General features: G+C 38.8%; 1 protein-coding gene across 1 annotated transcript; it reads right to left on the bottom strand.

The window, feature by feature from the left end:
• LOC145986986 (arylsulfatase B-like) lies at positions 1–26403 on the bottom strand. Its single transcript, XM_083121449.1, has 9 exons — positions 26323–26403; positions 18343–18446; positions 15476–15635; positions 14244–14470; positions 13327–13582; positions 11938–12095; positions 9499–9634; positions 1381–1536; positions 1–419 (listed from the first exon to the last, which is right to left on the bottom strand). Exons 2-9 carry the CDS (start codon positions 18436–18438, stop codon positions 1–3), a joined length of 1608 nt encoding a protein of 535 aa, XP_082977575.1. The 5' UTR covers positions 18439–18446; positions 26323–26403.

Genomic DNA, 26403 nt, shown 5'->3' with positions numbered 1-26403 from the left:
TCAAATGTAGTCTCTCCAGTTTGTCCATGTGTTGTTCCAGTACTTGGGATTCGCTCTGCGATCCAACTTCACATTAGACGCAGGAATAAGCGTCGCTGAGTACTGCTGAAGCCGACTGACTATGAAGGCCGTCGACGGATGCCTTCCGTACAGGTTATTGTACTCGCAAGGGTCCGTCTCCAGATCAAAGAGACAGGGTTGGTACCGTGCGTAGCAGGTCTCATCGCTCCTGCTTCTGACCCCGCAGTATATTCCCGCCCTGTACCTCACTTCCGGTATGTTCTGCGGGACGGAAACTCCGACGGACTCCAAAGCCTTCGCTGCTCGGCTGTTGTGCACCGCTGAAATGTCGTAGAAGCCGCTTCTGTCGTCGTCGTAAGGTTCGAACCACTTGTCGAACAGTCCTGCATATGTTGTACCTGAAGCAGACAAGAGAAATGTAACAGAAACCTTGGTTTTGCTAAACTTCAACAATCTTTGTCCATTTTCAATCTTTGGCCTCTAAACCACACAGATAGGCACTAAAAAGAAGGGTTGTTAAAAGTCCAGGAAACCATAAATTATAAAGACTTCTATTGAGTTGCGGAACACGACTGGAACCTTTTTCCTCGCACAATTTAAATTAGGTCGAAGCTGCGTATTGTTCCATTTCAATTTAAATTGGTTCGGATAAAAGGTTCCTGGAACGTTTTTAATTTCATCCGGAAAAAAGTTCCAGGACCGAATTGAAATACTTTGCACACATTTACACTTGCTGATTTTCTCTCCTGAACCGGAATTGAATCTATTTAAAATTCCTAGACCTTTAGCAACCCTGTTAAAATGCTTGTGTTGTCCTGTTGGTATTCCAGTTAAAAACATAAAATGAATGATGTTTCCAAGGTACTAACACCACTAAAACTAGCACATTACCACACCACCTGAAACTGAAGACGAAATTCTGAAATAACAACTCACGAATGTGTAGTACTTTGATGATTAAATTTGCTTATTTTTCATCAGTATATTACTCATTTTGGTGGTGTGCACTTTTCCATCCATGTTGGGAGATGACAGCAGTGTTTTAACAAACGTCTTTATTTTTCTGGGAAGAGCTGGTCGTTTACAGTGTTTCTGAGGAAGTTTTTGGTCTCTCTTCACCTTTTTAATATGTTGTGTACGTCCTGTGGAGGTCCCGTTACGACCTTGGATCTTTCCCAATGGGTTCTTTACATTCCCTTTTTAACTTTATAATGGTTTTAGATAAGATGATTTTTCTTCTACACTTTGAAGGATAAGAAATGGCCATATGTGTCGACAAACCCAAAAATTTTATTAATTAATTCACATTGTCGATAATATGAACGGCACTAATTGAACAAGATGCAAGCATAGTCTTACCTACGACATATTTCAAACTTCCTACCCTGAGGGCTGCGTAGGGCGATTTCTCGTCGATGTTGATGACCATCTCGTGCCTCGGGGACTCCAGGTCCTCCGACAACGCTTGCCACATGTCCACCCCATCGATTTCGCCGAGTTCATTCACGTTTCCTCCTATAGTACAGTACAACAAATAGAAAACAAGTTCATAACCAAAGTGTTCCTAAATATTGAATTCTGAATTGAATTTTGCATTTTGATACAAGAGTTAATACAAACATGACTTTTATTAGGTAAATGTAAAATTAACGATGAAAAAAGTGCAGAAATAAGTCAGTCACAGGAAATGGATACAGCATACATTGAGACACGAGTGGCAAAATATGGCAAAAATGGCTTTAGATTGGAAACCACGAGGTACACGAAGGGTAAGAGGAAGATCTAGAAAAATCAAGAGAAGCAGAGAGACAGGGGAAAAATTGGGTGAAGTTCAAGAGATGGGTAAGAACAAAATTCGATGGCATACATTCATGAAGGCCCTGTGCTCCCAAGGGGGTTGGAAAGGATAGTAAGTACATTTCTGTTATATTCAATATATATTTCTCTTTCTCTCTCGCTATCTGTGCCTTACAACCATAGGCGTTGTATTTTTCCATGGGTATATTACCCCGCTAATAGTGTTGCCCCCTAAAAAAACACCATTTGAATTTGAAATGTTCGCATTAATGTAAATTACTATCTCTGAAATTAAATTATACGGGTCAAATATATAATTTAAGGTTCACATTCGATTTCTAAGGGGGAGGTGTGGACATCCTTGCTCCCTCTTCCAGACGTCCATGTCCCTACATTATTATATTATTATTATACTTTCACCTAGAAATTTAGTGTAGTGTTAGTTTAAAGAAAATAAAGTATTTTCAAGCCTATTAAAGTTCAAAGCAACTACGGGGAAAGAGGGTGCAATGGCGCAACCACAGGGAGGCAATGGTCATTGCTCCTCCCCAACCTTGGACGGAAATCAATTCTAGGGGTCGGGGGGGGGGGGGGCAAACATTGAGGTAAAAGAAAGCAAGACTGGTAGAATCTAAGAGTAGCAGGACAAAAGGATACTCAAGGTGGAATTAATTTTCACGTCTTTCTTGCATTATTTCTTCCAGACTGCCAAGCGCACCTGCAGAGGGGCACAAAGGGAATTGTCCCCTCGATATCAAATTTTATGCAAATAAAAAATAAAAATACATTTCGTAAAAAAAATTTGGCTCGCTTCGCTCGCAGTCTCTGCTTTTCTTACAGTCTTGTCAACTTCAAGCCGTAGCTAGGGGCGGCGGGAGTCGGTCCTGGGAGCCGAACGATCTAAATGAAAATACAGTAGAGCGTCGATTATCCGAAGTAATTGGGGGACATGGGTGTTCGGAAAACTGGTTTGTTCGGATAATCGAACTGTACATGTTTATTTGCCAAAAAGAAGTACTGTACAGTAAATTTATTCATAAAAACAGGCATCTCTTTAAGTATTACAAAGTAACGTACAAAGGCAACTTTAGTAGGAATATATAGTATGTGGTACAGTTTATTAAACAAAAATATGTACATATTACATACGCATTTTGCATGAACAATACATACACCGACAGAAGTGTGCTGATTGTTGAAACACAGCGACTGGCGGCTTGGCCGGTCAGCAGCGCCTTATGAAGGCCCCATTAGAAGCAATGTTCCGCCAGCGGTGGCTCAATGCGGCGACTACTGTGGGAAACTTGGTTTGGGAGTGAGGGGGATGATGGACGGTAGGGTGGGAGAGTAACAGGTGCGAGCGAGTACACAGTTCGGTTAAGCGGTCGTTCGGTTGACCGACGTTCGGATAATCGACGCTCTACTGTAATTGTAAAAGAGAATGCCATAACACCCCATGGATTTTTTGTGCCATTTTAAGTCAATATTGTTTTCAGTTTGAAAAAAAATGTATCTAATTTTTTTTCCTCGCTTCGCTCGCAATTTTATTGTTTTCTGGAATGCATTGTAAATTACCAGAGAAAAAAGTTATAACTACTAAGTACTTCAGACTCTTGCTGCTAAACAGTTTTGTCTTAAGTGCATGAACACAATTGTTTGGAGCGAAAGGAGCGTGGCACCTTTCAGAGGCAATTTATTTATTCGTTATGGCGCCTCTATGTTGCTGCATTATATACGAGGACCGACAATTAAGTAATGAGAATGATTTTATATTGTCCCACATGTGCATTCTATCTCTGAAGTAACGCGTCCTGACGTAGTGTGGTCCATAATCCACAACCTGGCAACACCTCATGAACTTGCGATAGGTATGCTGGGAATTATGCCGCCATGTCGTGAAGGAGGTGCAAGGGTGTCGTCACGTAATAGCTATGGAGCAGCGAGTGAACATCAAGTTTCATGAAGGACATTCTGAAAACTGCTTGCTGGAGTAAACATTTCTTGAATTTTATTGTTGTGGAGGACAAAACAGAGCACTTTACAACGGTCCTTGTACGAACTAACAAATCGCTGAATGGAAGTCCCTAAATTTGCCAAGAAGCAAGAAAATGCAGCTCGAAAAGCCAAGGGTGAAGACAATGTGTTTTTTTAATGATAGCAAAGACATTATTCATCATGAAATTGTTCCAGAGGGTGAAAGTGTAATTGGTTGTTACTATCGTAGTGCTCGGATTGATTATGGAAGAGAACTGACCGTATCAGACCTCAGTATCCTGAACCAGGCAGTTGGTTCCTGCTCCACGATAATGCACGGTCCCACAGAGCAGTGGTTGTCTATACATTCCTAGTCCAAAAACAAGTGAATGTGTTGAATCATCGTCTCTACTCCCCACATTCACCCCCTTGTGATTATTTAATGTTCCAGAAAGTGAAGCTGCTGCTGAAATTACGCGCTTTTGATGAGCACAGGACCAGTCAACAGGTTGTGACGTACAATCTTCAAGTCATACCACATGAAGACTTGCAGATGTCGTATCGATCGTTGGCCAACCGTGCCAATTACTGTATTGATGCAGGAGGGATATATTTTTAGTAATAAACAAGCAATGTTCAATTATTTTGTTTCCTTTTCACAATATAAAATCATTCTCATTACTTTATTGTCTGACCTCGTATATATATCCCCATCAATGCCATGAAACAGTGAGAAATTTTCGGGAGGGGTTCACTCATAATTGTTCCCATGGGCGTCACAAAAAATTGAATAATAGAAATAATAACAAAAATAATAATATTTTTTAAAATAATTTCATAAACTAATCAATTTCAAATATATTATTATTATTATTACTATTATTATCGCTGTCCTTATATCCTTGAGGAGACTTTTCTACTCTATCCATCAGAAGTGTAAATATGCAGCACAACTGGTTTTATTTATTTATTTTACGTTTCATGCAATGTATTCTGAAATGCACACTTATTATATTTTGTTATTAAGTTTTAGGTACCTCAAGAAAAAGCTTTAAAATTAAGAGAGAGAAATTTTAGTCATAAAGTTTCTGTTGTTTGACCATTCACATCAAACTTAATTTTTGGAATTTTGAAAACTGTAGAGCCAGTTATTTTTTGGATTAAATGGTAAAGCATAACCTGGTGCCTGTATTGTAACCTTCATTTTTCGATCTAACGCCGTTTTTCTTTGATTACACAAGTATGCGACCAATTTGCTTCAGCGAAAGTAATCACATTTGCAAAAAGCTTACCATCAGTGATGACAGAAATGACATTTCGTTCCTTCTAATCACGTCAGGTTTTTTTTTTTTACGCTTTTTCAATTTCTAACGAAACTGCCTTTTTGCTAGTATAAGAAAATTAGTTAGGATATATCTACTTAAGTAATTTGCAGTTAATTTCAATTTTGTTTTGAGAAACTTGGCGGCCAACAATGGCCTGATATTGACTTTCAATAATGCCCTGATGTTGGCTTCCAACAATGCCCGAGTGTTGCTGATACAATAATATCTACCTATTGTTTCAAAATGCACGTGAAGAAAATACTCATTTCTTCACTGGCGTTTGTTAGTTCCATTTGGGAAATGCTGCTCACTTGTTGAACTGTTTTAATTTGTTGTTAACTGTTGGATTTAACTGCTTTCAGGTGGTCTATATGTGTTTGTGTGTGAGCTTATCGAGGAAACCTAGTTTTGAGATTGTAGTGTGAAGTGGTGCTGAAAAATGTCTCACCGGGCGGTAGAAATCATCCCGATAGTTTCTGTTACACTTGTGGAAGTTATATTTTGCCAACACAGAGGAGAAATATTACTTCTTTCTACAAAAAGGCCTACTTGGCATATTTTGGTGTTCCTCTAGGCGATGAAGACAAAGCCTGGGCACCTCATTACATATGTAGTACGTGTTCAGTAAACATGAATCAGTGGGTGAAAGGAAAATGCGCTTCACTGCAGTTTGGTTGTCCAATTGTGTGGTTGAAACCTCGAGATCACATAAGTGATTGTTACTTCTGTTTATGTAACGTGTAAGGCATAAACAAAAAGAATAAGAAATCCGTGAAATATCCCAAATGAACTGCCAATCCCTGCACCTACGCAGCTGGAGGATAACAGTGGTGAATCAGAAGAGACCTCTGAACACGAACATGATCCTTCATTTCAAACAAGTAGACCTCCTTCTCCTCGTCTGTTCACACAAGGTGAGTTGAACGATTTAGTTACAGACCTGCATTTACCCAAAATTAGTGCTGAACTTCTTGGATCGCGACTCAGAGAAAAGAATTAACTTGCTCCGGGAACTACGTTTGCTTGGCACAGACATAGGAAAAATGAACTTGTACATTTTTTTTTCAAAGGTGGATAAACTGGTGTACTGCAATAACGTGGTAGGTTTGATTGAGGCCCTTGGAGTCGAGTATAGCTAATGCTGCTGATTGGAGGTTATTTGTTGACAGTTCGGTGAGGAGCATGAAAGCAGTACTGCTTCATAACGGCAACTTGCTGCCCTCAATACCTCTAGGATATTCAGTAGTTTTGAAGGAAACGTACATAAACTTGAGGTTCATGTTGGAAAAGATAAAGTACAACGAGCATAACTGGATTGTTTGCTCTGATTTAAAAGTGTTAACAATTGTTCTTGGTAAACAAACTGGTTTTACTAAGTATCCCTGCTTTATGTGATTCTGGGATAGCAAAGCACGAAATGAACACTGGACGAGAAGACACTGGCCAAAACGTACTGATCTTATACCAGGACAGAAAAATGTTGTGAGTGAATCTTTGATTCCTAGAGATAAAGCTGTCCTTCCTCCACTCCATATTAAGTTAGGCATCATGAAGCAATTCATAACAAGTCTAAGCCAGGAAAACAATGTCTTTCAATATCTGAGGTCAAAGTTTCAAAATAAATCTGAAGCCAAAATTCAGGCAGGTGAATTTGATGGCCCACAGATACGCATTCTTATGAAAGACCAACATTTCCCTAACTGCATGAATGAAGTGGAGGGGTGTAAGGGGTGCTCCTTCCAAGTAGTGCACCCAATAGTCAACCTCACTTCCACGTAGTACACCCTGGACTGCAGACTAACGAGGCTCTGGCGACTGGCCCCATGGCCAGTATAATTTTGTTTGTGTTGTCCTGTGTTTTGTCCTTATTCGTGCTGAGTGTTCCTTTACAGCCTCAGCTTTTAATGAAAGTCAGAACATTTTACTATTTTATGATTTTAGTTCTGCAACGTTAGAGTTGTTATGTGTAACGATAAGGGGCTGGACCCCGTATAATGTGACGGGTGCAAAATAGCCTTAGTGCTGACGCACCCAAAATTTTAAATTCAAATTAAAAAAAAAAAAAAAAGAATGAAGTGGAAAAATCAGCGTGGATGTCATTCAAAAGTGTATGTGAAAACTTTCTGGGCAACAAGAAATCAGAAAACTACGAACAGATTGTTGACGAAATGCTATAAAACTTGAAATTGTTAGGGTGCAGAATGAGTGTTAAGTTGCATTTCTTGAATAGCCATATTGATTACTTCCCTGAGAATCTTGGTGCAAAAAGTGATGAGCAAGGTGAAAGATTCCACAAAGATATCAGAACCATGGAAATAAGATATCAAGGGCGGTGGAATGAGGCCATGATGGCTGATTACTGCTGGTGCCTCAAGAGAGATAGATACTTCTGTCAATTACAGTAGAAGCTCAGTGAAACGGGGCAAAATATCTTCTGTTTGATCTGTTAGGGTTCACTCGCACTCTATGAACTTCTCTTTATGATGGTGCACTGACAAAACTTGTATAAACTATTAATTCCTATGACTTGTTGTAATACTTCAGTTTCATTGAAAATACTCCAAACTTGATTAATGTACATTAATTTTAAAACGATATTACAAAAGAAAATGACGTGATAGGAGAAAACTGAAAGCAGATCTGAATTCAGCACACATAAGTTTATGTAAATCAGTTCTTACTTGCAGTGAAGCAGATAAAAAGTTTCAAAATGCATACTTGTGTTATTTTGTTGGAATACTAACTAACTGGACTTTATTTCCGTTATTAACAATAAAACTAACAAACATTATGCTATTTTGTAACTTGCAATAAACTATGTCAATTCGGGGAGGAGGAGGGGGTTTCTATGAACCAGTTCGATCCCACATTCCGACGCTCATATGGTTCCTATGCTTACCAAACATCATTATATACAACCACTATGCACTATACAAGTATGTAGTTTATAGGACCGCATATGGGTTAAATGTATCTCTAGGGATGTGACGAAGCTGAAAATTTTCCGATGCCGATGTACTCACCGATAATTTTTGGAACCGATACCGATGCCGATATTTAACCGATTCCGATACATAAGATTATTAAACAGAAATGGGATGTTATTTTCAGCGTGACAAAAATAAATTTGCTATGAACATTTCTATTGCATATCATATGTATATACATATGTAGTCTCAAGAGATGCGAATGTGCATTTGCATGTACAAAATGTTATGTGAACCTTTAAGAAGAACATGGATTCTCAAGAGATTTAACATTAGTACAGAAGCAGCTCTTTGAAATGCAAAATGAATTCCTGTTCTTAATGTTGGAAATTTACTGCTGCCAGATTCAACTTCAGAAACACGAGATTTGGAAGCACTTCAGGAAGTAACCTACTTCTTCTCTTATCGCAAATCTGTTCAGCAACACTGAACACTCAATCACTGAATACTGATGCAGCAGGTATGCCCAAGTATTTTCTCAGCACTTGCTTCAGGTTTGAATATTCATTTTTGAATTTCCAATACAACAGCAGATCCTGGTATAGCAATGTACTGTTTTATTTCCGATTTTAAGTTAGGTTGATCCTCTGAATGAGAGTTTGCAATAATTGTATTACAAAAACTCTACAATAATGACGAATCATAGCCAAATTTTCAATAAATCTTACAAAACTAGAATATAAAACTTATTAGAAGGTAAAAACTCAAGTATAATCTGTACCGGTTTAAATATCGGATTTTTGCCGATTCCGATACCGATGCCGATGTGTCAATTTCTGCCGATTTTCATACATCTGTAATCGGCTTCGGCACTTCCATAGTATCTACTATATCGAACCGCTGGGTGAAGGATAGTGAATGTAACGCGCTATGAAGCTGGATATCCTAGGTTTGAACTCTTATAAAGCGGGAGTTTAAAAGTTGGAACGGGAATTTTGGGACAATCACAATTCACAAGGGAATTTTCAGTCTGATCCAGGAACAGCACTGGAAAGAGGACAGCAGAAGTGAAAATGAAGGGGTCGCGGGTGGGCTGCGATTCTAAGAATTAAATCAGTTTTGCTCAAATTTCAGAATTCAAAATGTTTGAAAATTCTAGCTCGATCATTCCAGGATCGTCCCCCTGTTCTATTTTTGTAAAACTGCGAATAAATTTTTAAAAAAATGTGTTACAAATTTGCTTTCTGAACTTCCATTAATCCAACATGCCAGAAGTTTCAGGGGGGGGGGGGGTTAACCCTAAAAAAAAAACTCTAAATACGGCCATGCCTATAATCAGAGGGTCTGCGCACGGCTATGCTTAGAACCATTCGGCAATCTATCGCAACCTCCATTAAATCTTATCCTGGAAAGGTGCACTAAACACACTGGCTGTAAAGTTTATATTGGTTTACCTGCTGCAGAGTAAAGAGTTGGCAACCAGTCTGAGATGTGCATGAGCTGTGAGGAGACTCTTCTTGTTCTCTTCAGCCTCTTACTCCACACACACGCTGGCGCCCGGACGCCTCCCTCGAACGGGGTGTTCTTTTGCTGCAGAATAAGCCAGGAACGTAATTAGCATAATAAACAGGACAATTGTATCTAGAGTATTGTCAATGTGCACATATCGACACAGACACAGACACACACACACACACACACACACACACATGCGTTGATCACATCATCTCACATGCTTTCACAGCATGTTACAAAATGCACTCTCTCTCTCTCTCTCTCTCTCTCTCTCGTTATGTGTGTGTTTGTGTGTATAGCTATAGACACATGTAACAGTTGGGCTGAAAACTTCGTAGGCTGACTCATAGATGGCGTTACTAGAATTAAATCCATGTAATTTTTACTTAGTACTAACCTTCAAAAGATACGTGTATAAATTTCACAGCTGCCGGATAATTAGTTCGTGAGATAGCATTGTGAGTGAAGCAGCTTTTGTTATTGTGAAAAAATGGATAAAAAAGAATTTCGTGTGTTAATAAACCATTGCTTTTTGGCGGAAAAAAATACTGTTGAAGCCAAGGCTTGGCTTGATAAACATTATTCGGACTCTGCACCAGGAAAATCAACCGTTGAGAAGTGGTTTGCTAAATTTAAACGAGGCGAAATGAGCATCGAAGACGATGCACGCAGTGGACGCCCCAAAGAGGCTGTTACCGACGAAAACATCAAAAAAGTCCACAAAATAATTTTAAATGATCGTAAAGTGAAGTTGATCGAGATAGCTGAGACTTTAAAAACATCAAAGGAACGTGTTGGACATATTGTGCATGAATATTTGAACATGCGAAAGCTGTGTGCAAAATGGGTGCCGCGCGTGCTCACAATCGATCAAAAGCAACAACGTTTTGATGATTCGTAGCAATGTTTAGCGATATTCAACCGTAATAAAATTGCTTCCCCATCCACCATATTCTCCAGATCTGGCCCCCAGTGACTTTTTTCTGTTTGCAGACCTTAAAAGAATGCTCGCTGGAAAGAAATTTAGCACTGATGAAGAGGTAATCGCCGAAACTGAGGCCTATTTTGAGGGTAAAGAGAAATCGTACTATAAAAATGGCATCGAAAAATTGTATGACCGCTATAATCGTTGTATCGCCCTCGAAGGCAACTATATTGAATAATAAAACCGAATTTTGTCAAAAAAATATTTTTTACTATGTTAGCCTACGAACTTTTCAGCCCAACTGTTAGTTCACCCTGGAAACTGTATTCTTGGAGGTCGACGAGGCACTGGTGTCTGGATCCAAAGCCATTGTAATTTCGTGTGGGGTTTGTGCTCTATGTTTTGTCCAATATGATTTTTTGACTTTCTGTTAATCATCCTCATCGTCGTGATTAGCCAGAAGTGACAGAAAAGTGGTGTAAAATAAAACAAATGCAATTCGCTACGTTAACTTTAACTATGAATAGATAAAATTAATGACAAAAACATATACAATGAAACATCCATTTTTAGCCAGGATTCGAACCTGAGACCCTGGATCTGTAGAATGGTGCATTAATCGATCGTCAATGGAAGCTGTAGTTAGTTTCCCACAAAAAGGTCACATATTTTCCATGATCTCACAAAAGTTCTCTTTAATCCAAATATATTACTTTTAATCATGTCTAAACTAAGTCCTCTCGAGCTTCCCCGATGGAGTATGGTAACTCTGTCGCGTTGTAATCAAAGTGTCCTGGGTTTGCTTCCCTGCGGAAGCACAGTGGTTTGGATCTCATTTTAAATCTTAATTTCAATGTACAGGGTGGTCCAAAAGTCGCAGTAAAGCCTATTATTTCAGAAGTTATAAGGAAAATGAAACATTTGAATACACCAATGTAAATTGGGTATGAGGGCCCACCTTTTGGGGCATAACACAACAATGGCCGCCATTTTGAATTGCCGTCCATTTTTTTTGAATGGGAAGAGGGTCATGTGGGGTATCAAAACACATTGAAATTTTGCCAGGAATTCATTTCTGGAATCAGATTTCACATAACAGTTACGGTGTAGGCGTTATTTATCAATGTGTTTTGATACCCCACATGACCCCCTTCCCATTTAAAAAAAATGTACGGCAATTCAAAATGGCGGCCATTGTTGTGTTATGTCCCAAAATGTGGGCCCTCATGCCCAATTTACATTGGTGTATTCAAATGTTTCATTTTCCTTACACCTTCTGAAATAATAGGCTGTACTGCGACTTTTGGACCACCATATATTAACTAACCTATCTGACCATAAAGTTTACTTAAAACACACAAACAAACCAAACCCTTCCTCCATTACTGCTTATTCAAATAATAATTTTGCAAAAGAAAATTCTTATAGTGAGATATGCTGTAATTAACGATACCCCTCGCAAAGGCCAGTTGGATCCTCGATTGGCGTGGATGCCATACACCGGTGCCCCATTGTCGGAGAGAAATATGACGATGGAATCTTCCAGCATCTTCTTCTTCCTAAGAGCATCCATCACCACTCCTACGGAGTCGTCCAACTCGGAGACCATGGCTGCAAGAAATGGCTTGAGACAGGTATAATGTTTTCCAATATGATCACACATATATAATACATAGAAATATCAATAAGTATTACTAATTCGGAATGTAACAAAGAAGAATGTGTCGTATCTGGCACTGAGGTTGGTCAAGTATGTAAATGGACTGTTCGGTATATAATACCTGAGAAAATGGAAAGCTCTTTATAGTAATAGATGGTGTTTCGCTTTTTAGTATGGAGTTTGTTGTGAATCTTTAGCGGCATTTTACGGAGAGAAATAGAATAAGGTGCATGTCTTTTGAAGTCGCATCTACACCTTAAGTATAATCTGAATGTGATTGGATTCACAACAGAATGGCAGGACGTTTTCGTCCTGACGATAAGCGACACGTGTTCGAGTAACATGTCCCTTGGAAACGTGCCTTCAGATTCAAACTTAACCTTTCATATCGGTGTTGTGTGACATGTCATTTGTCACTTTGGTCTTCACGCGAGCAGGGTCGTTCCTCCTAGAGGGTCTAATCGAGTTCCTCAAGTGCCATTTCTCAGCTGCCACAAATCTATAGTGTTGTGGCATCCGAGTCTTTAATGCTATAAAACATAAACATTCTGTTTGCATTAGGATAGCTGAAAAAAGCGAAACCATTACATTTCCTTTGAATTTTATAGCAAAATGTAATTTAAAATAATTCGTAGACATACTTACATATTGTGTTGCATCCCTTTTTCCATTCTATCTACCCCCTCCTCTCCCTTCTTCTCATTATCCAAATGATATTATTCACTGGATATTTTCAGTATCGATTTAAATTTACACATACAAACACAAAGATACAAAGATAAACAATCAGTACTAAAAATATATACAACATAATGTGTAATTTTTCAAACCTACAATCTTACAAATTCAAAGAAAATTATTTCATAAAAAATTGCAACGTTTCTGACATTTCTAGTTATAATTTTCAGAAGGGTAGTTATGCATTATATTACATTTCACCTAATGACTCAACGAATTGTAGAAAATTTAAAATAAGATTGTGGTCATAATTATATAATAATAATAATAACAACAATAAGTGTAAACATATATGTGTATACAAACACACATACACACATCAGACCCTATTAATCCGAGTATAAAGTGAGATTTTTTTTTGTCAAAGACGGATGAAGATAAAGCACATACATATCACACATTCTATAATGTGCGAAATATGAAAACATGCGATTAGCAGCTTACCTGCGTAAGTCCTTCTGCTTTTGTTTCTGATGTAGGAGAACTTCCGAATCGTTTCCGACGGCGCTTGCAGGGGTTCGTAATAGTTGCCGGCGTGGGGGGCGAGGTGGGAGAAGTATAGAAACAGTGGGGAAGATGTGTTGTGGTTTAGAATTATATTCTCGGCTTCCCTCGTGTACAAGTGCGTCGAATACATATTGTATGAGCTCCAATCGGGAGTCCATTGTCTCCGCATATCCAGACCTCTGTAGCCGTATCTCTGAAATAAGTATGTAAAAAGTATACGGTGCTCATGACTGCCAGGAAACCCTGGAGCATTTTATATAATACCTTGGTCTCCCTTGAACCCATCGAAACAAAATAATGCATGTGTTTAATTATTCTTGTGAGTTTTGGTTGAAAGTACGTACGTAGAACACATTTTAAATATTGACCAGAACTTTGTAACCAAAACTATAAAAAATATATTGTATTACCATGATAAACTATGATTTAGTCTTAAATTTTACGAATTGCATTCTGAAAGGAAGAAAAGTATGACAATGCTGTAGTATAATATAATACGTAAAAACATGAAATTAAAATTTCCATAAAATAATACATATATATATATTTGAGTTCCTGCTCCCATGGCGGAGTGCTTAGCACATCGCACTACGACGCCAGGGGTCCCGGGTTCGAATCCCGGCCTGGTCATCGATGTTTGTGAGTGTCCATTCATCAATTTCATCACATCATCTCTCATCCCCATCTTCGCAAATTAGCCAAAAGTGGCACGAAAAGCGAAGTAAAATAAAGGAAATCAATCATTATTTTAGTAAAACAACTGCAACCGATTGCTGTTAAAAAGTAACATTCCAAACACTGCTTTTGCATTTCCGCCGGAGAGGAGCCTGACAAGGGGTTGACATTTGACTCACCGTGGAGAGCGTGGTGTGGTCGTAGTAGTCCTGGAAACCACCGTAGTACCCAAAGTGGGAGTCGAAGCCCCTGTACAGCGGCGTGTACACCTTCTTGTAGAAGCCGAGGTGCCACTTCCCAAGGATCCTGTTCACGTACTTGAACTTCTTCAGGTACTGAGGAAGAAGCTTCTCTGTCAAGGGAAGGCCTCGCGGTTCCTGGGGGTGCAGGACTAAGTGCTGCATTCCTGGCAAGAGAAAATAAACAATCAGTTTGGTGGTGTATCTGGGAGTGCTTTCAGACCAAAGCGACACATGTCCGTCATAAAGCAAACACTCAGTAATAAATGCAACCTTCTGAACCGAAGTGATTCGATAAGCTGTACGTGTCGCTTGGACTAGGCAGTTTTCTTGATATCGTAAATCGTGTTGCCTTGGTCTGTAGGTAGCGCAAGCGCGGCGAATGCTTGCTCATGAACTGAAGGAGCTCGTGTCGTATCGGTTGTCACTTTGCTGTGAAACCCCCGAATTGCTTTTCGCTTCGGTCTGAAATCTCCCTAAGAGCGCTTGTAACAATTGGTTTTGTCACCTAGATTTTTACTATTTTTATATTTTTCGTAACAGCGTATTCTCTTGAAGCTTGTATAAAGAAACACCATTTTCTGAACCATTCGTGTTCCTCTGCTTTTTTCGACTTTTCCCTGTTCTGTCAGAGGGGCTGGGAAAAGACAATGCTATACCGTGGTATTCTTTGACTGGTAGGGCTATTATTATTATAACTATATCTCTATCTTCCCAGCCAAAGCCCTACATACGCAGTCCGAAGATATATTCTAAATTTGAATTCATAATGGACATATTTTCGCGTTTCCCCAATAAAGTGAGGAGTATGGTATGGACATTTAGGAGAGTCCTTCCATCGTTCATTAATCATTTCCTCATCCTCATCGTCGTGATTATCCCAAAGATGGAAACGCGATATTAAATAACCAAAACCGATTTTTAATAAATCAATCAATATATCCCTTGCCCCAAACTTTGGAGCAAAAATAATCATTAGATTCGGGATTAAATTCGTTTTTCGATTGTTCGTAGAGTCGAAACCATACGTCAAATAGAAAAACGTTATTGAGTAAAGTGTTTGCCTTAGTGAAGACGTAGCAGGTAAATTATCGTTTATTACTTTCTATATGATCAGGGTTCTACTATCCCCCTCTGGATACCCCTGCTGCGAGTGCTGTGTTCACACTTACCTAAGTGCATTGGGTACTTCCCAGTCATCAGGGCCGCCCTGGAAGGGGTGCACATAGGGAGAACGTAGTGCTGTTTCAAGATGATCCCTCCGTAGCACAGGGCGTCTATGTTGGGTGTCTGAACTTCATTGGAGCCCTGGTAGCCTACGTCGTTGTAGCCCTGCAATTACAAAGACTCCCATTGGATTCAAACAGAAACACAAGTAACCGTTAAGGACAATTTCCACACTGAGATTTGTTTTGGAATGTGTTTGAGAAAACGTATGTGCGCATGCAAGAATTTTACATGCAGACAATCCAAGTGCGTCACATAATTACCTCCAAAAATGACCGAGATCGAGAATATATGGAGCCGTACCTTCATACCACCTTCCCCTATGTGCCTTTCAAGGTGTAACTTTACTACTGAACATTTCTTTTTATTCAGGAAGGAGTGCGGAGCTCTGGATCCACCTTTGAATACGTCATTGCTTTTCGTAACGTTTCTGGTGATGGGGGGGGGGGAGGAGATACAAAATGTTTCTGCATTTGTTTCTAGAAAAACAGAACGTGCCCATCAGCATACACAGAAATCCCGGAGTGGAAACGGCACTTCAGAATAAACAGTTTTCTTACGTTGAAATAAACAGTATTACAGTTGATTTAAAATGCAAAATATTCAGCAAAATATTGTTTCAGCGTCCTTGATGATCTAGACAAAATGTGCTCCAACCGCTTCAAGAATATATAGTCTGCTGAATATAAATTTGACTCACTTCTTGATTCGTAGAATTGAGATGATGTAGTAAATTCGGATAAATTCAGATCAGTTTATATGTTACGTATTCTAGAAGGTTTAAATGAATCATCGGATTGCATTCAAAATTAACTAGGTATTTAGTTTGTTGCAGCCATATGTTCATTGCGTATTATATAAATCTCTAGATGATATAAAATACATACAAAATACAACACTCAAACGCTGACCAAGGCAAAATTTATTGTATAAAAATACACTAAAAACGTAACGTTTCCACACTCTAACAAGGTCTTCTTCAGACAAAGATTCACACTAATATTTGTCTAAAGAAGACCCTGCTAGATGGTGGAAACGTTATGTTTTTAGTGTATTTTTATACAATAAATTTTGCCTTCGTCAGCGTTTGAGTGTTTCATTTAACATGGAAACATAGCTTAACAGTGTTACAAAATACAAAATAAGTTTTGTTTATTATTTATTAAAAACTTGATTGATTGATTGATTGAGTTGGTGTTATAAGTCCACTTTATGCACAGTAAGGCTAATTGGGACTAGACCTACAGTTTAAAGTGGAATCCGAACCACTACGTGCCTCCATCGGTATTGAACCCGGGACCCCATTTATTTAAAAACTTTAATTCTTTATTAATAAATGTGAACAAGACAAAGATATTGGTTACTGGGAAGAAACCAAGGAAAATTAATGTCAGAATTTGAGTTTGAAGTATTGAACAAAATGTCAGAATTTGAGGTTGAAGTATTGAACAAGCTGACAGCTTCAGATACCTGAGATGTTTCAATCAGAGACATGAGCTGCCGTCAGGAAGTTTAGGTGAGAATAGGAATGGCAAAGAAACGTTCAATGGAAAAAGTATGTTTTTTATTGATCTTTGGACAAATAATTAAGAAAGAGGCTAATGAAGTGCTTTGTGTGGAATGTAGCGTTGTATGCCGCAGAAACCTAGGCCTACGAAGAAGTGAGGAATAATGACTAGCAGCTTTAGAAATGTGCTATGGCGAAGAATAGACCTTGTGAAATGAACAGACAAACTAAGAAATAAAATAAAAGTGTGTTGGTGAAATAAGAGCAATGGTGGAACTGATCAAGAAAAGAAAATGAAATTAGCTGAGACACTGGCTAAGAAGAAACTGCCTGCTATTAGACGCTCTGGTAGGAACGGTTAAAGAGTATAGGATCGGAGGAAGAAGAATTAGATATCAGATGATAGATAATAAATGGATCCTACGTTGACATGAATAGGGTGCAAGATCGGAAAGCTTGAAAGTTGCAGTAAACGATGAATGGACGAAATTCTTTATTGTAGTACGTACGTACATCAATTTGTGAAAAGTGAAAAAAATTACTAACTTTCAAGATCTAGTTCTTGTACGTGGTTTAAAACCTAGTTTTAAGAAAGCTATGATTGGACAGGTGCCTGTTATGTTTTTAATAAGAAAATAAACAAGAGAGGCATGGGAAGCTCTTCTAAACTCTGGAAGAATATGCAGACAGATATAAATCTCCAATTGATTATGTCAGGCAAGCGGCATTTGGCATTCCATTATAAATCAATAAGAAAAACAGTGATATATCACATGATGATCTGAGCTTCTAATAAAATGTTGACAGTACAAGGATTTCTAACAAAGCAAAAAATCAGATTTTAAATCTTAGATCTAATAAGACAAATAGTTGAAGCTTTTTAAAGTTAGTATTTTTTTTCCAATTTTGGAAAATTGAGTTATTGAAATGAAAATTGATTCATAAAATAGAACCTCATCCTAGTCCTGAAGCAAAGTGTGTGCATATTTTGTTATATTTTTAAAAATCTCATCGACGCAACTTTCATATTACGTGTGAATATTGAAAATTTTATTTTGAATAACAAAAGGATGAACAAGTAGTGCCAGTATACTTTGAAACACTATAAACTTTGAAGACATAATACTAATGTAGTTTCTAGACCTAGTAATGCGACATATTCTTACAAATGCCTTTAAATATAAAACTTAAGCTGAGATGCTCATGTAAATAACTGACATAAAATGTCCCATTTTCAATAATGTCGTAACTGACAAAGGGCCAGTTTGTAGCAAGTGCGTATTTCATGTAAACTAGTATACATACCAGGTCGTCTGCAAGAATGAAGATAATGTGCTGAGGCTTACGAGATGTAACACTTTTTAAGAAGAACAACGCAAGGAGAATCCAAGTGATGGACATCTTGAAACCTGAAACAAGACAAAACGCATTACCTTGATGCTCATCCACTCAAGTTCTATGGTTTATATTAACTGTAAGTCATACCACTCATATTTTTGCTTATTTTCATTAATTCCTTACCTGTTTGGGTTCATCATCACGATGTTGGATTAAGTGTGAAATGAAATCGTGGCCTACCGGCACTCGAACGTAGAACCTCACAGGTGGGATTATGAAGCCCAGTAGATGAAATAACTTATAGCAGAAGAAATTGCGCATTGAATACCGTAACCCTTCCTCTCATGCACGCTGATCATGTTTCTGCGTGGTATCTATCCTTCGTTCTCGCTGTCCACATTCATTGCCCCTTTAATTTTGCGTAATAACTGCCCTAAAGCGTGAAAGTAGATTCGAATCCCAGCCTGGGCATAGGTGTTTGTGATAGCCCATTCATTCATTTCATCTAATAATCGCTCATTCTCATTGGAACGATTAGTACAAAGTGACAGGAAGTCGATGTACAATAACAAAGATACAGATAATCAACATACATTTCTGTAACTGAAATAAAATTAAATATTCCGACTTCCGTGATAGAGTCATTAGCGTAAAGCCAGAGGTTCCAGGTTCGAGCCGTGGTGACACGGTGGTATGATTGGGTTTGTCCCATCACCCAGTTCAATTTTAGTCATTCATCCTCATCGATAACCCAGGAGATAGAAAAGAGACATAAAATACCTTAGCTGTAGGTGTGAAATATATAATTTTAGGTTGATATTCATTCTCCAGGGGAGCCCTCCTCCTTTCAGATGCCTATAATTGTGCGAAACTTACCAATTACACTTTATATTAAGTATGTATGTAAATACGAATGTAAATTCTATTAAAAAAATTAAGAGCTATGTGACCTGTTCTAAGATGGTATGGCTCCAGATGAGCTACGATAATTTGCATAAGCATCCCCCTACCTACGTGATAGGTGATACATGATACATGAGCCTTGAGTTTGGTTTATTTTACTTCGCTTTACAGCCATGTCTGGCTAATCGCGAAGATGAGGATATAAGGGACACTCACAAGGAAACCCATGCCGAAGTCGGAATTCGAACCCTGGACCTCTGATATCGTAGTGTGCTTTATAACCACTCCGGCACGGAAATCGGCCCATTGTCTCTCCCCCATGTTGATCTCCCACCTATCGCCAAACCTGAACAGGCATCCCCCAGCCAGGAATGTTGTTTATGTATGTAGCCATGCATGTGCATATATGCATGTACCCACACTGAAACGTACACGAAAAATACATATATTGTGGTTGAACATTGTACCCGCAACCCCCAAACCAATAAAGTCCCTGCGCCACTGGTGACATTGATCAGAAAACAGTCTATGGAAACTATATTTTGACTTCAATACAGCCCCTTTTACTTTTCTGTTGTTTACACGTGATTATTTAAACTCTGATTGAATACTGATTGTAAGGGTCCCGGGTTCGAATCCCGGTCGGGCTTGGTTGTTTGTGAATGTCCTTTCATCAATTTCATCATTTCATCACTCATCCCCATCTTCGCAAATTAGCCAAGAGGCACAAAACGCGAAGTAAAATAAACTAAATCAAATCAAAAATACTGATTGCAACTTTCCCTCTTAGACCGGTTAACTTAACGGAAACTAAAATTGATAAGAGAATCGTGAATTGTGGTCCCTCCGAGCAACGGTTTCGTGTTGCAGATCTTCCATAGAAGTGATAACGGGAGTCATTGGTCGATGACACTTCTCCCGGCTACAGAGACAATTGAATGTCGCAATCGTTGTTTGTGTTTCCCCCTGAAAAACTTTCTGTTTTCCGGGAAACCTGTATTATGGCGATGGATCGAAGTACGTAAGCTGCTTGTTCTATTCGTGAGGTGTTTCCGGAAACGACAAGGAAAATCTTGATATTGACTCGGAATCAAGTCAAGACCGACACAGAAATTATCGTTTAAAAATCTAGATGCGAACTAGACCAGCTCCTTCACTTCGAGATCGAGAACGAGACAACCTTCCTAATTCATGAGAGGAAACGAGACTGCTTTGGCCTCAACAGAAGGATACAAATTTTTTGCAACTTTTAAAATGCTGCTCAAACTACTTAGTAATTCGCTTTTTAAAATGTCAAGTGGGATTAATTTCTAACTTCAAGTTCTGGACTAATGCCCTTTTCAGACCTATCTCCATTTCCATCTCTCTGTGTGTCTCTCTCTCTTCTCTGTCTGTTTGCTTTCCTCTTTCCCCTTGATTTATATCTCGATTTCTTGTTTTCCTGTTTTATGTTATACTAAACCTTTCCAGTTGCCTTGCCTGAGAATTTCGTTCGCGTGGGCTCAGGGCTTCGATGCCACGCCTTCTTCCTTTTCTCTAACGCTTTCTTCCTATTTCTTTCTACTTCTCTCTCTTTCTTTCTCGCTCTTTCATCTCTCATTCTTTCTTTCTCTCACTTTCTTCCTCTGTTCCTATCTTTCACTCCCTTTCCCTGTTTCTTTCCATGTTAATGTTTTGCTTTCTGTTCCTCTCTCTCTCTCTCTCTTTCTCCTTCTCTATCTCTCCTCGTTCTTCCTGTTTCTCTCTCCCTACCCACCTATCTCATTCTTCGCCACCTCCCCCCTTCAGGATCTAGTCTAGATTTACAAACATCTCTCTCGTTTTAGTTTCAGTCTTGAAGGGCAAGTCTGCGTCTCGCCTGGGGTCTAGAAATACACAGCAAAAGTGGCATAGACTACGCGTCACCGCAAAACGTTTCAGACTGTGCAGAGGTCATTGAGGCAAACAACTTTTCTAATACCGTTTTTCTATTGGATGCCCTGGTATGTGTCTAAATAATTTATATATTATTTTTTTATTCTTGATAGTTTAGATAGTCTTGAACGATCGTGGATGATGCACTGACGAAATGAAAAAACAAAAACAAATTATACATTCATGCCTGATGTACTTGTGAGTGATACTTTCATCAACTTCAACTAATCATCACTCATCCTTATCGTCGCGATTAGCCAAGAGTGGCAGAAATGCGACGTAAAATGACAAAAATACAAATTCTCTGATACCCTCTTTCATCCGCATCTTGCTTCAAAAAGAAATGGTGAAGACGTTTTGGCAATGTTTAATTGAAGTAGTTTCTTTTGAGTTACTGCGGTGACATGCTCTATATAAGTGGAAAATGTTAGCTGGGATAAGGGTGGTTAGTTGAGCCTTGGGGTTAGCTGGGGGGATGATCCGATGATTTAACATTATGGAAATGGGACATCTGGCTGGAGGTGCTTTTGAAAAAAATCTGCTAACTGGGGAGTACTGTGCCCCCCCCCCCCCACTTCGAGCACTGAGTACAACAATATATTTTACACGCTTAATAGTTTATTTTTCTGTATTATTTGGGAGGGACACGTCTCGTCTGTCTCCCAAAATGATTGGATTTGATTTGATTTTGTTTATTTGACTTGTTTTACTTCTTCTCTTTACGACTACTTTTGACTAATCGCAAATATAAGGATGAGTGATGATATGATGAAATTGATGAAGGGACACAAATAATACCCATGCTCAAGCCCGGATTTGAAACGTGAGCCCTGGTGTATTTTAAAATCTTATTCTACAGGCTTTTGATGTAAATATGGCTTATGTTGCAATTAATTCAGATTTCGACCTTTCCTTCGAATTTCACTTCGAGTGAGAGAGCGAGCGAGAGAGAAAGAAAGAAACAGTTAGATGAAGAGGGAATGAAGGACATAGTGAAAGAAGAACGGGTAAAGAGGAGAAATGTAAAACAACATGTAGAGAAACAGGTGAAGAAATAACAAAGGAATGAGCGAATAACAGTGGAAGAGAGAGAGAGAGAGAGAGAGAGAGAGGGTGAGAGAAACAAGTAGAGAAATAAAGTGAGAAGGAAGGATATAATGGACGAACAACAGAGGAAGAACAATGATAAAAACAAAATATAGGGAATAAAAAACGGAGATCGTAAAAAGGAGAGAGAAAATAGGGAGCAAGGGAGAGAAACTGTAGAAGACATAAATAAGGAACGGCGAATGGAACAAAAAGAAAGCGAGAGAAAGATAGAGATGGAGAAACAGATGAGGAAAGTGATAAAAAGGGAATGAAATATAGAGAAGAGGAGAAAAGAAAGAGAACCACCATTACCACTGAAGCAGAGACCATTTATTCCCCCTCTATCCCGAGCCCACCTTCAGACGACGCCACTGTTGCACACGCACTGAAATATCGCAGAACACTTGTCTTTCAGAATTGTTTCATCGGCGCTGCCTGCCTTTTCAAAGACAGGCACACTCCAAAGAACATAATTGCCCAGGCCGGGATTCGAACCCGGGACCCCTGGCGTCGTAGCGTTCTATACTAACCACCCTGCCACGGAGGCAGGTTCCGAATGATTGGAATATTATACAGTAACCATAACCTGCTACTAGGTACTTTTTTGAGCATGGGATAAATAACGACATTAAGGAAAATGTAGACAAAAAATGCTGTGTTACCGAAACAATAGAAAACACTTACCACTGGCCACTTCTGTAGGACTGTAATTTCCCGCGTCGGACTCTTGAAGCAGATTGTAATATGCGGATATAACATATAATATTTTGACACTTATTCGAGGCACTAAACTTAACGATCACAGCTTGATCGCGCATCTATAGCACCGTTTCTCTTGTTCTGACTCTGGTTTATTCAAGTTCTACCGCTACAAGTCTTGGGCGGCTTTCGCAACTATGTACGGTACACACAGCATTATAAATAGACGCCATCAGCTTCTACTCAAGACCCTTGCTTTCGGCCGCTGACGGAACTTTCACTACCAATTACATTCACTTGCACCCACAACACACAGTGGAAATTAAATAAGGGAAATAGTTGTGTCAGTTCTTCGTCAGGTGCGTCCATTGGAAGTCTCCCCTCCCCAAGCATATAATACTAAAAGATTATTTCCATAATATTTATATCAACTGCCTGAGGATCCTCCATAAGAATTCCTGCTGATAACCTTGTTTGTGTGTGTGTGTGTGCGGCGAGAAAATCACAACAGAATTCAGGTAGGCCTCTGTTCCTCTCTTTTTCTTCTTTCCAACTTTAAACTGTAGGCCCATTTGTTCATAAAGTTGACTTAAAAACAATCTCAAACTCATTTCCCCCATCTTCCTCATTATATTCACCTTAAATCTTTCTCTATTGCTCTGTTTTTCTTTTCGCGTTTCTAGTCCTTTACTTTTCTATCTCTTTGGCCCTTTGCTTCTCTCTTTCATTGTCTCTCCCTTTCTTTTTTGTTTCTATCTCCCCCTTTTTCCCTCTCTGTCCTTCTTACTCTGTTTTCTATCTTTTAATCTCTCTGTCTCTTTATTTTTAATCTTTCTCTCTGTTTTTCTTACGCTGTTTTATATACGTTATTCTCTCCGCCCAGGATCTCACTTATCGCACAACACTTGAGCAACCTTGTGTTCTGACGTCACTGGAGAAGGCTTTTTAATTTTAGGCTAAATGCCTATGTTGTTAGGTTAGGCTTGCTATGTCTGGTTCTCTTAGCCTAAATAATAATTTGTCATTGTATTTATGCTAATGGAACTTAACCTAAGAGGCCTAACCTAACTTCGTAGGCATTCCTCGTCTGACGGGTAGCAAAACTGTTGTGAGAATAGGAAGATCCCTCTGCCACTTCTATATTTTATTTCTCTCCATCTTTCAATCCTTCTTATTCTGTTTTCTATATTTTAACCTCTCTTCCTCTTTCTTTTTTGTTTATATCTCCCCCTTTTTTCCTTTTTCTCTCTCTGTCCTTCTTACTCCATTTTCTATCTTTTAATCTCTTTTTGCTTCTTTCTACCCCCCTCTCTCTCTTTCTCTCTCTGTGTATGCTTGTTTGTTGTTTGTGTGTCTTCCTCTGTTACCTTTCATCTCCTCTCTCTCTGTGTATGTTTGTTTGTTGTTTGTGTGTCTTCCTCTGTTTCCTTTCATCTCCTCTCTCTCTCTCTCTCTCTCTCTCTCTCGTTCTATCACTTTCTCCCTGTCTTTCTCTTTCTATCTCTTTATCTCTCCGTGTGAGATTCCGAAAATTTGAAAAAAATTATAGGGCGGGCGACGCTCCTGGAGAAAATAAACAAACTTTGTTGATTGTAAGAGCAAGAAGAATAAAGTTACAGCCCAGGCTGCGCGAAAACAAGTGTTTCATCAAACAAAACACTTGTTGCTGACTGGCCGCAGCAAAGTAGCCCACAATAATGCAAACGAAGGAAGAATCGCGTGTAGTGTACTAACTCGAAGAGTGCAACGTGTGTTTTTTCATCAGTACGCCGAACAGACTGCTCATGTACTAACTGCTTAAGGATTTTAGCCATAGTTTTCCAACAATAATTTTGTAGGAAACACTCACAGAAAATGTTCTAAATAGCCTACAAATAATACATTTAAGTGGGATATAATGAAGTCACATTGAATTGTCATCATGAGAAACACACCCACAGAAAAAGAGAGAGAGGGGGGGAGAAGCAGTAGGGGTTAATGGTCTCTTTCGAGACTTTGGTTCGGGTGGATTCAAAGTAAATACGACGATTTACTGGATTTCCAAGGGAAAGGAGGCAAAACAAATTTTATGACCAGGCCCTGTTATTATTATTATTATTAATATTAATATTATTATCCCTTTAATAATAATCTTTGTTGTATTTTATTAAATGTTCATACAACCACCGTTCCGAAATATTCAAATTGCATTTTGTGTTTCTATAGTTTGTTATTTAACGTAGCTTACCATCTTTACGTTAATGTCATGACCAGATTTAAAGTGGTCAACCCTAACTCAACTTAAACATGTTGCCCCTCCAGAAAATGTTCAGGTGTCTCCGATCAGTGTGGCGCACCAAGAAACCAAGGATCTCGGGTTCGAGCCCCTTGCGTTTGCCCCATATCGAATTCATCACTTCATTATTCATCCGTCGCAATTAACCTGAGAGTTAATAAATGGACGTGTGTGTGTGTGTGTGTGTGTGTGTATGTGTGTATTCAAGTTTTCGATTTTCGAGTTTTCTAGGGCCTCCCCAATGGCGCAGTGGTAGCGTCGTCGCCTTGTTATCAAGGGGTTCCAGTCCGGATTAGCCTTGCTGTGCATAAAGATAACTTTAAACAACAAATCGAGTTTTCTATCTCACCCCTTGCCCTGGAACATCTCCATACCCTTAGAAAATAAGCCGGCCAAAAGAATATGAAAATAGATTTATATTTAGTGGTGCCACAATGGCTTTGAAGTTTGTTAGTTACCTGTAACTTAATTTTAAAATAGAAGCTTGGTTAATAATATATGTTTTGTTTAATTTCACATTTTGGAAAATAATATATTGGCTATGGGACTTAAAGCAAGCAAAAATCTAAATATTCAGTTTCTGTTAAATGCATTGGATTTACTAGAATTGGACAAACTAACACTAGCATCCCTAAACCAGGCGGATTTTATTGCCTTCCATCTCCCCCTACCATGTGCAACATTTTGCTTAATGTAGAACGTCATTGCTAAAGCTGATATTCGTCAGGTTTATCTCAACATCGTGCTTACATCTTCGTCTTGTAGATCTAGGTCTTCCAACAATGATCCCGCATACACTTCTTCCCACTCTGTGCATAGGCCGAAGCCTATACTTGTATTTCTAAGTGATAATATCATATTACGGAAACTCACAAGTACTGTGTAAAATATATTTATAGGAAATTTATGTAAGGTACTGACGAGACATTGTGGCCATATTACTGAAGTAACTGGATTGGAGTGTTTGGACATCTCCACTTGTTCACTATTGTCTCTTCCTATCGGGATATATTTTACTATAGTCACACCTATCTATGAACACAGAAGAAGTATACATTGATACTCACCACTCTCCAATGCATAGAGTATTTACAGGTGACATCATTGATCTTCACACACCAGGGAGTTTCGTCCAAACTTACACTCAG

The sequence above is a fragment of the Lepisma saccharinum genome, chromosome 4 (genome assembly GCF_977018435.1).
Source record: "Lepisma saccharinum chromosome 4, izLepSacc3.1, whole genome shotgun sequence".
Classification (NCBI taxonomy): domain Eukaryota; kingdom Metazoa; phylum Arthropoda; class Insecta; order Zygentoma; family Lepismatidae; genus Lepisma; species Lepisma saccharinum.
The sequence above is the reverse complement of the archived record's forward strand: the minus strand, read 5'-3'. Positions and strand labels throughout refer to the sequence as shown.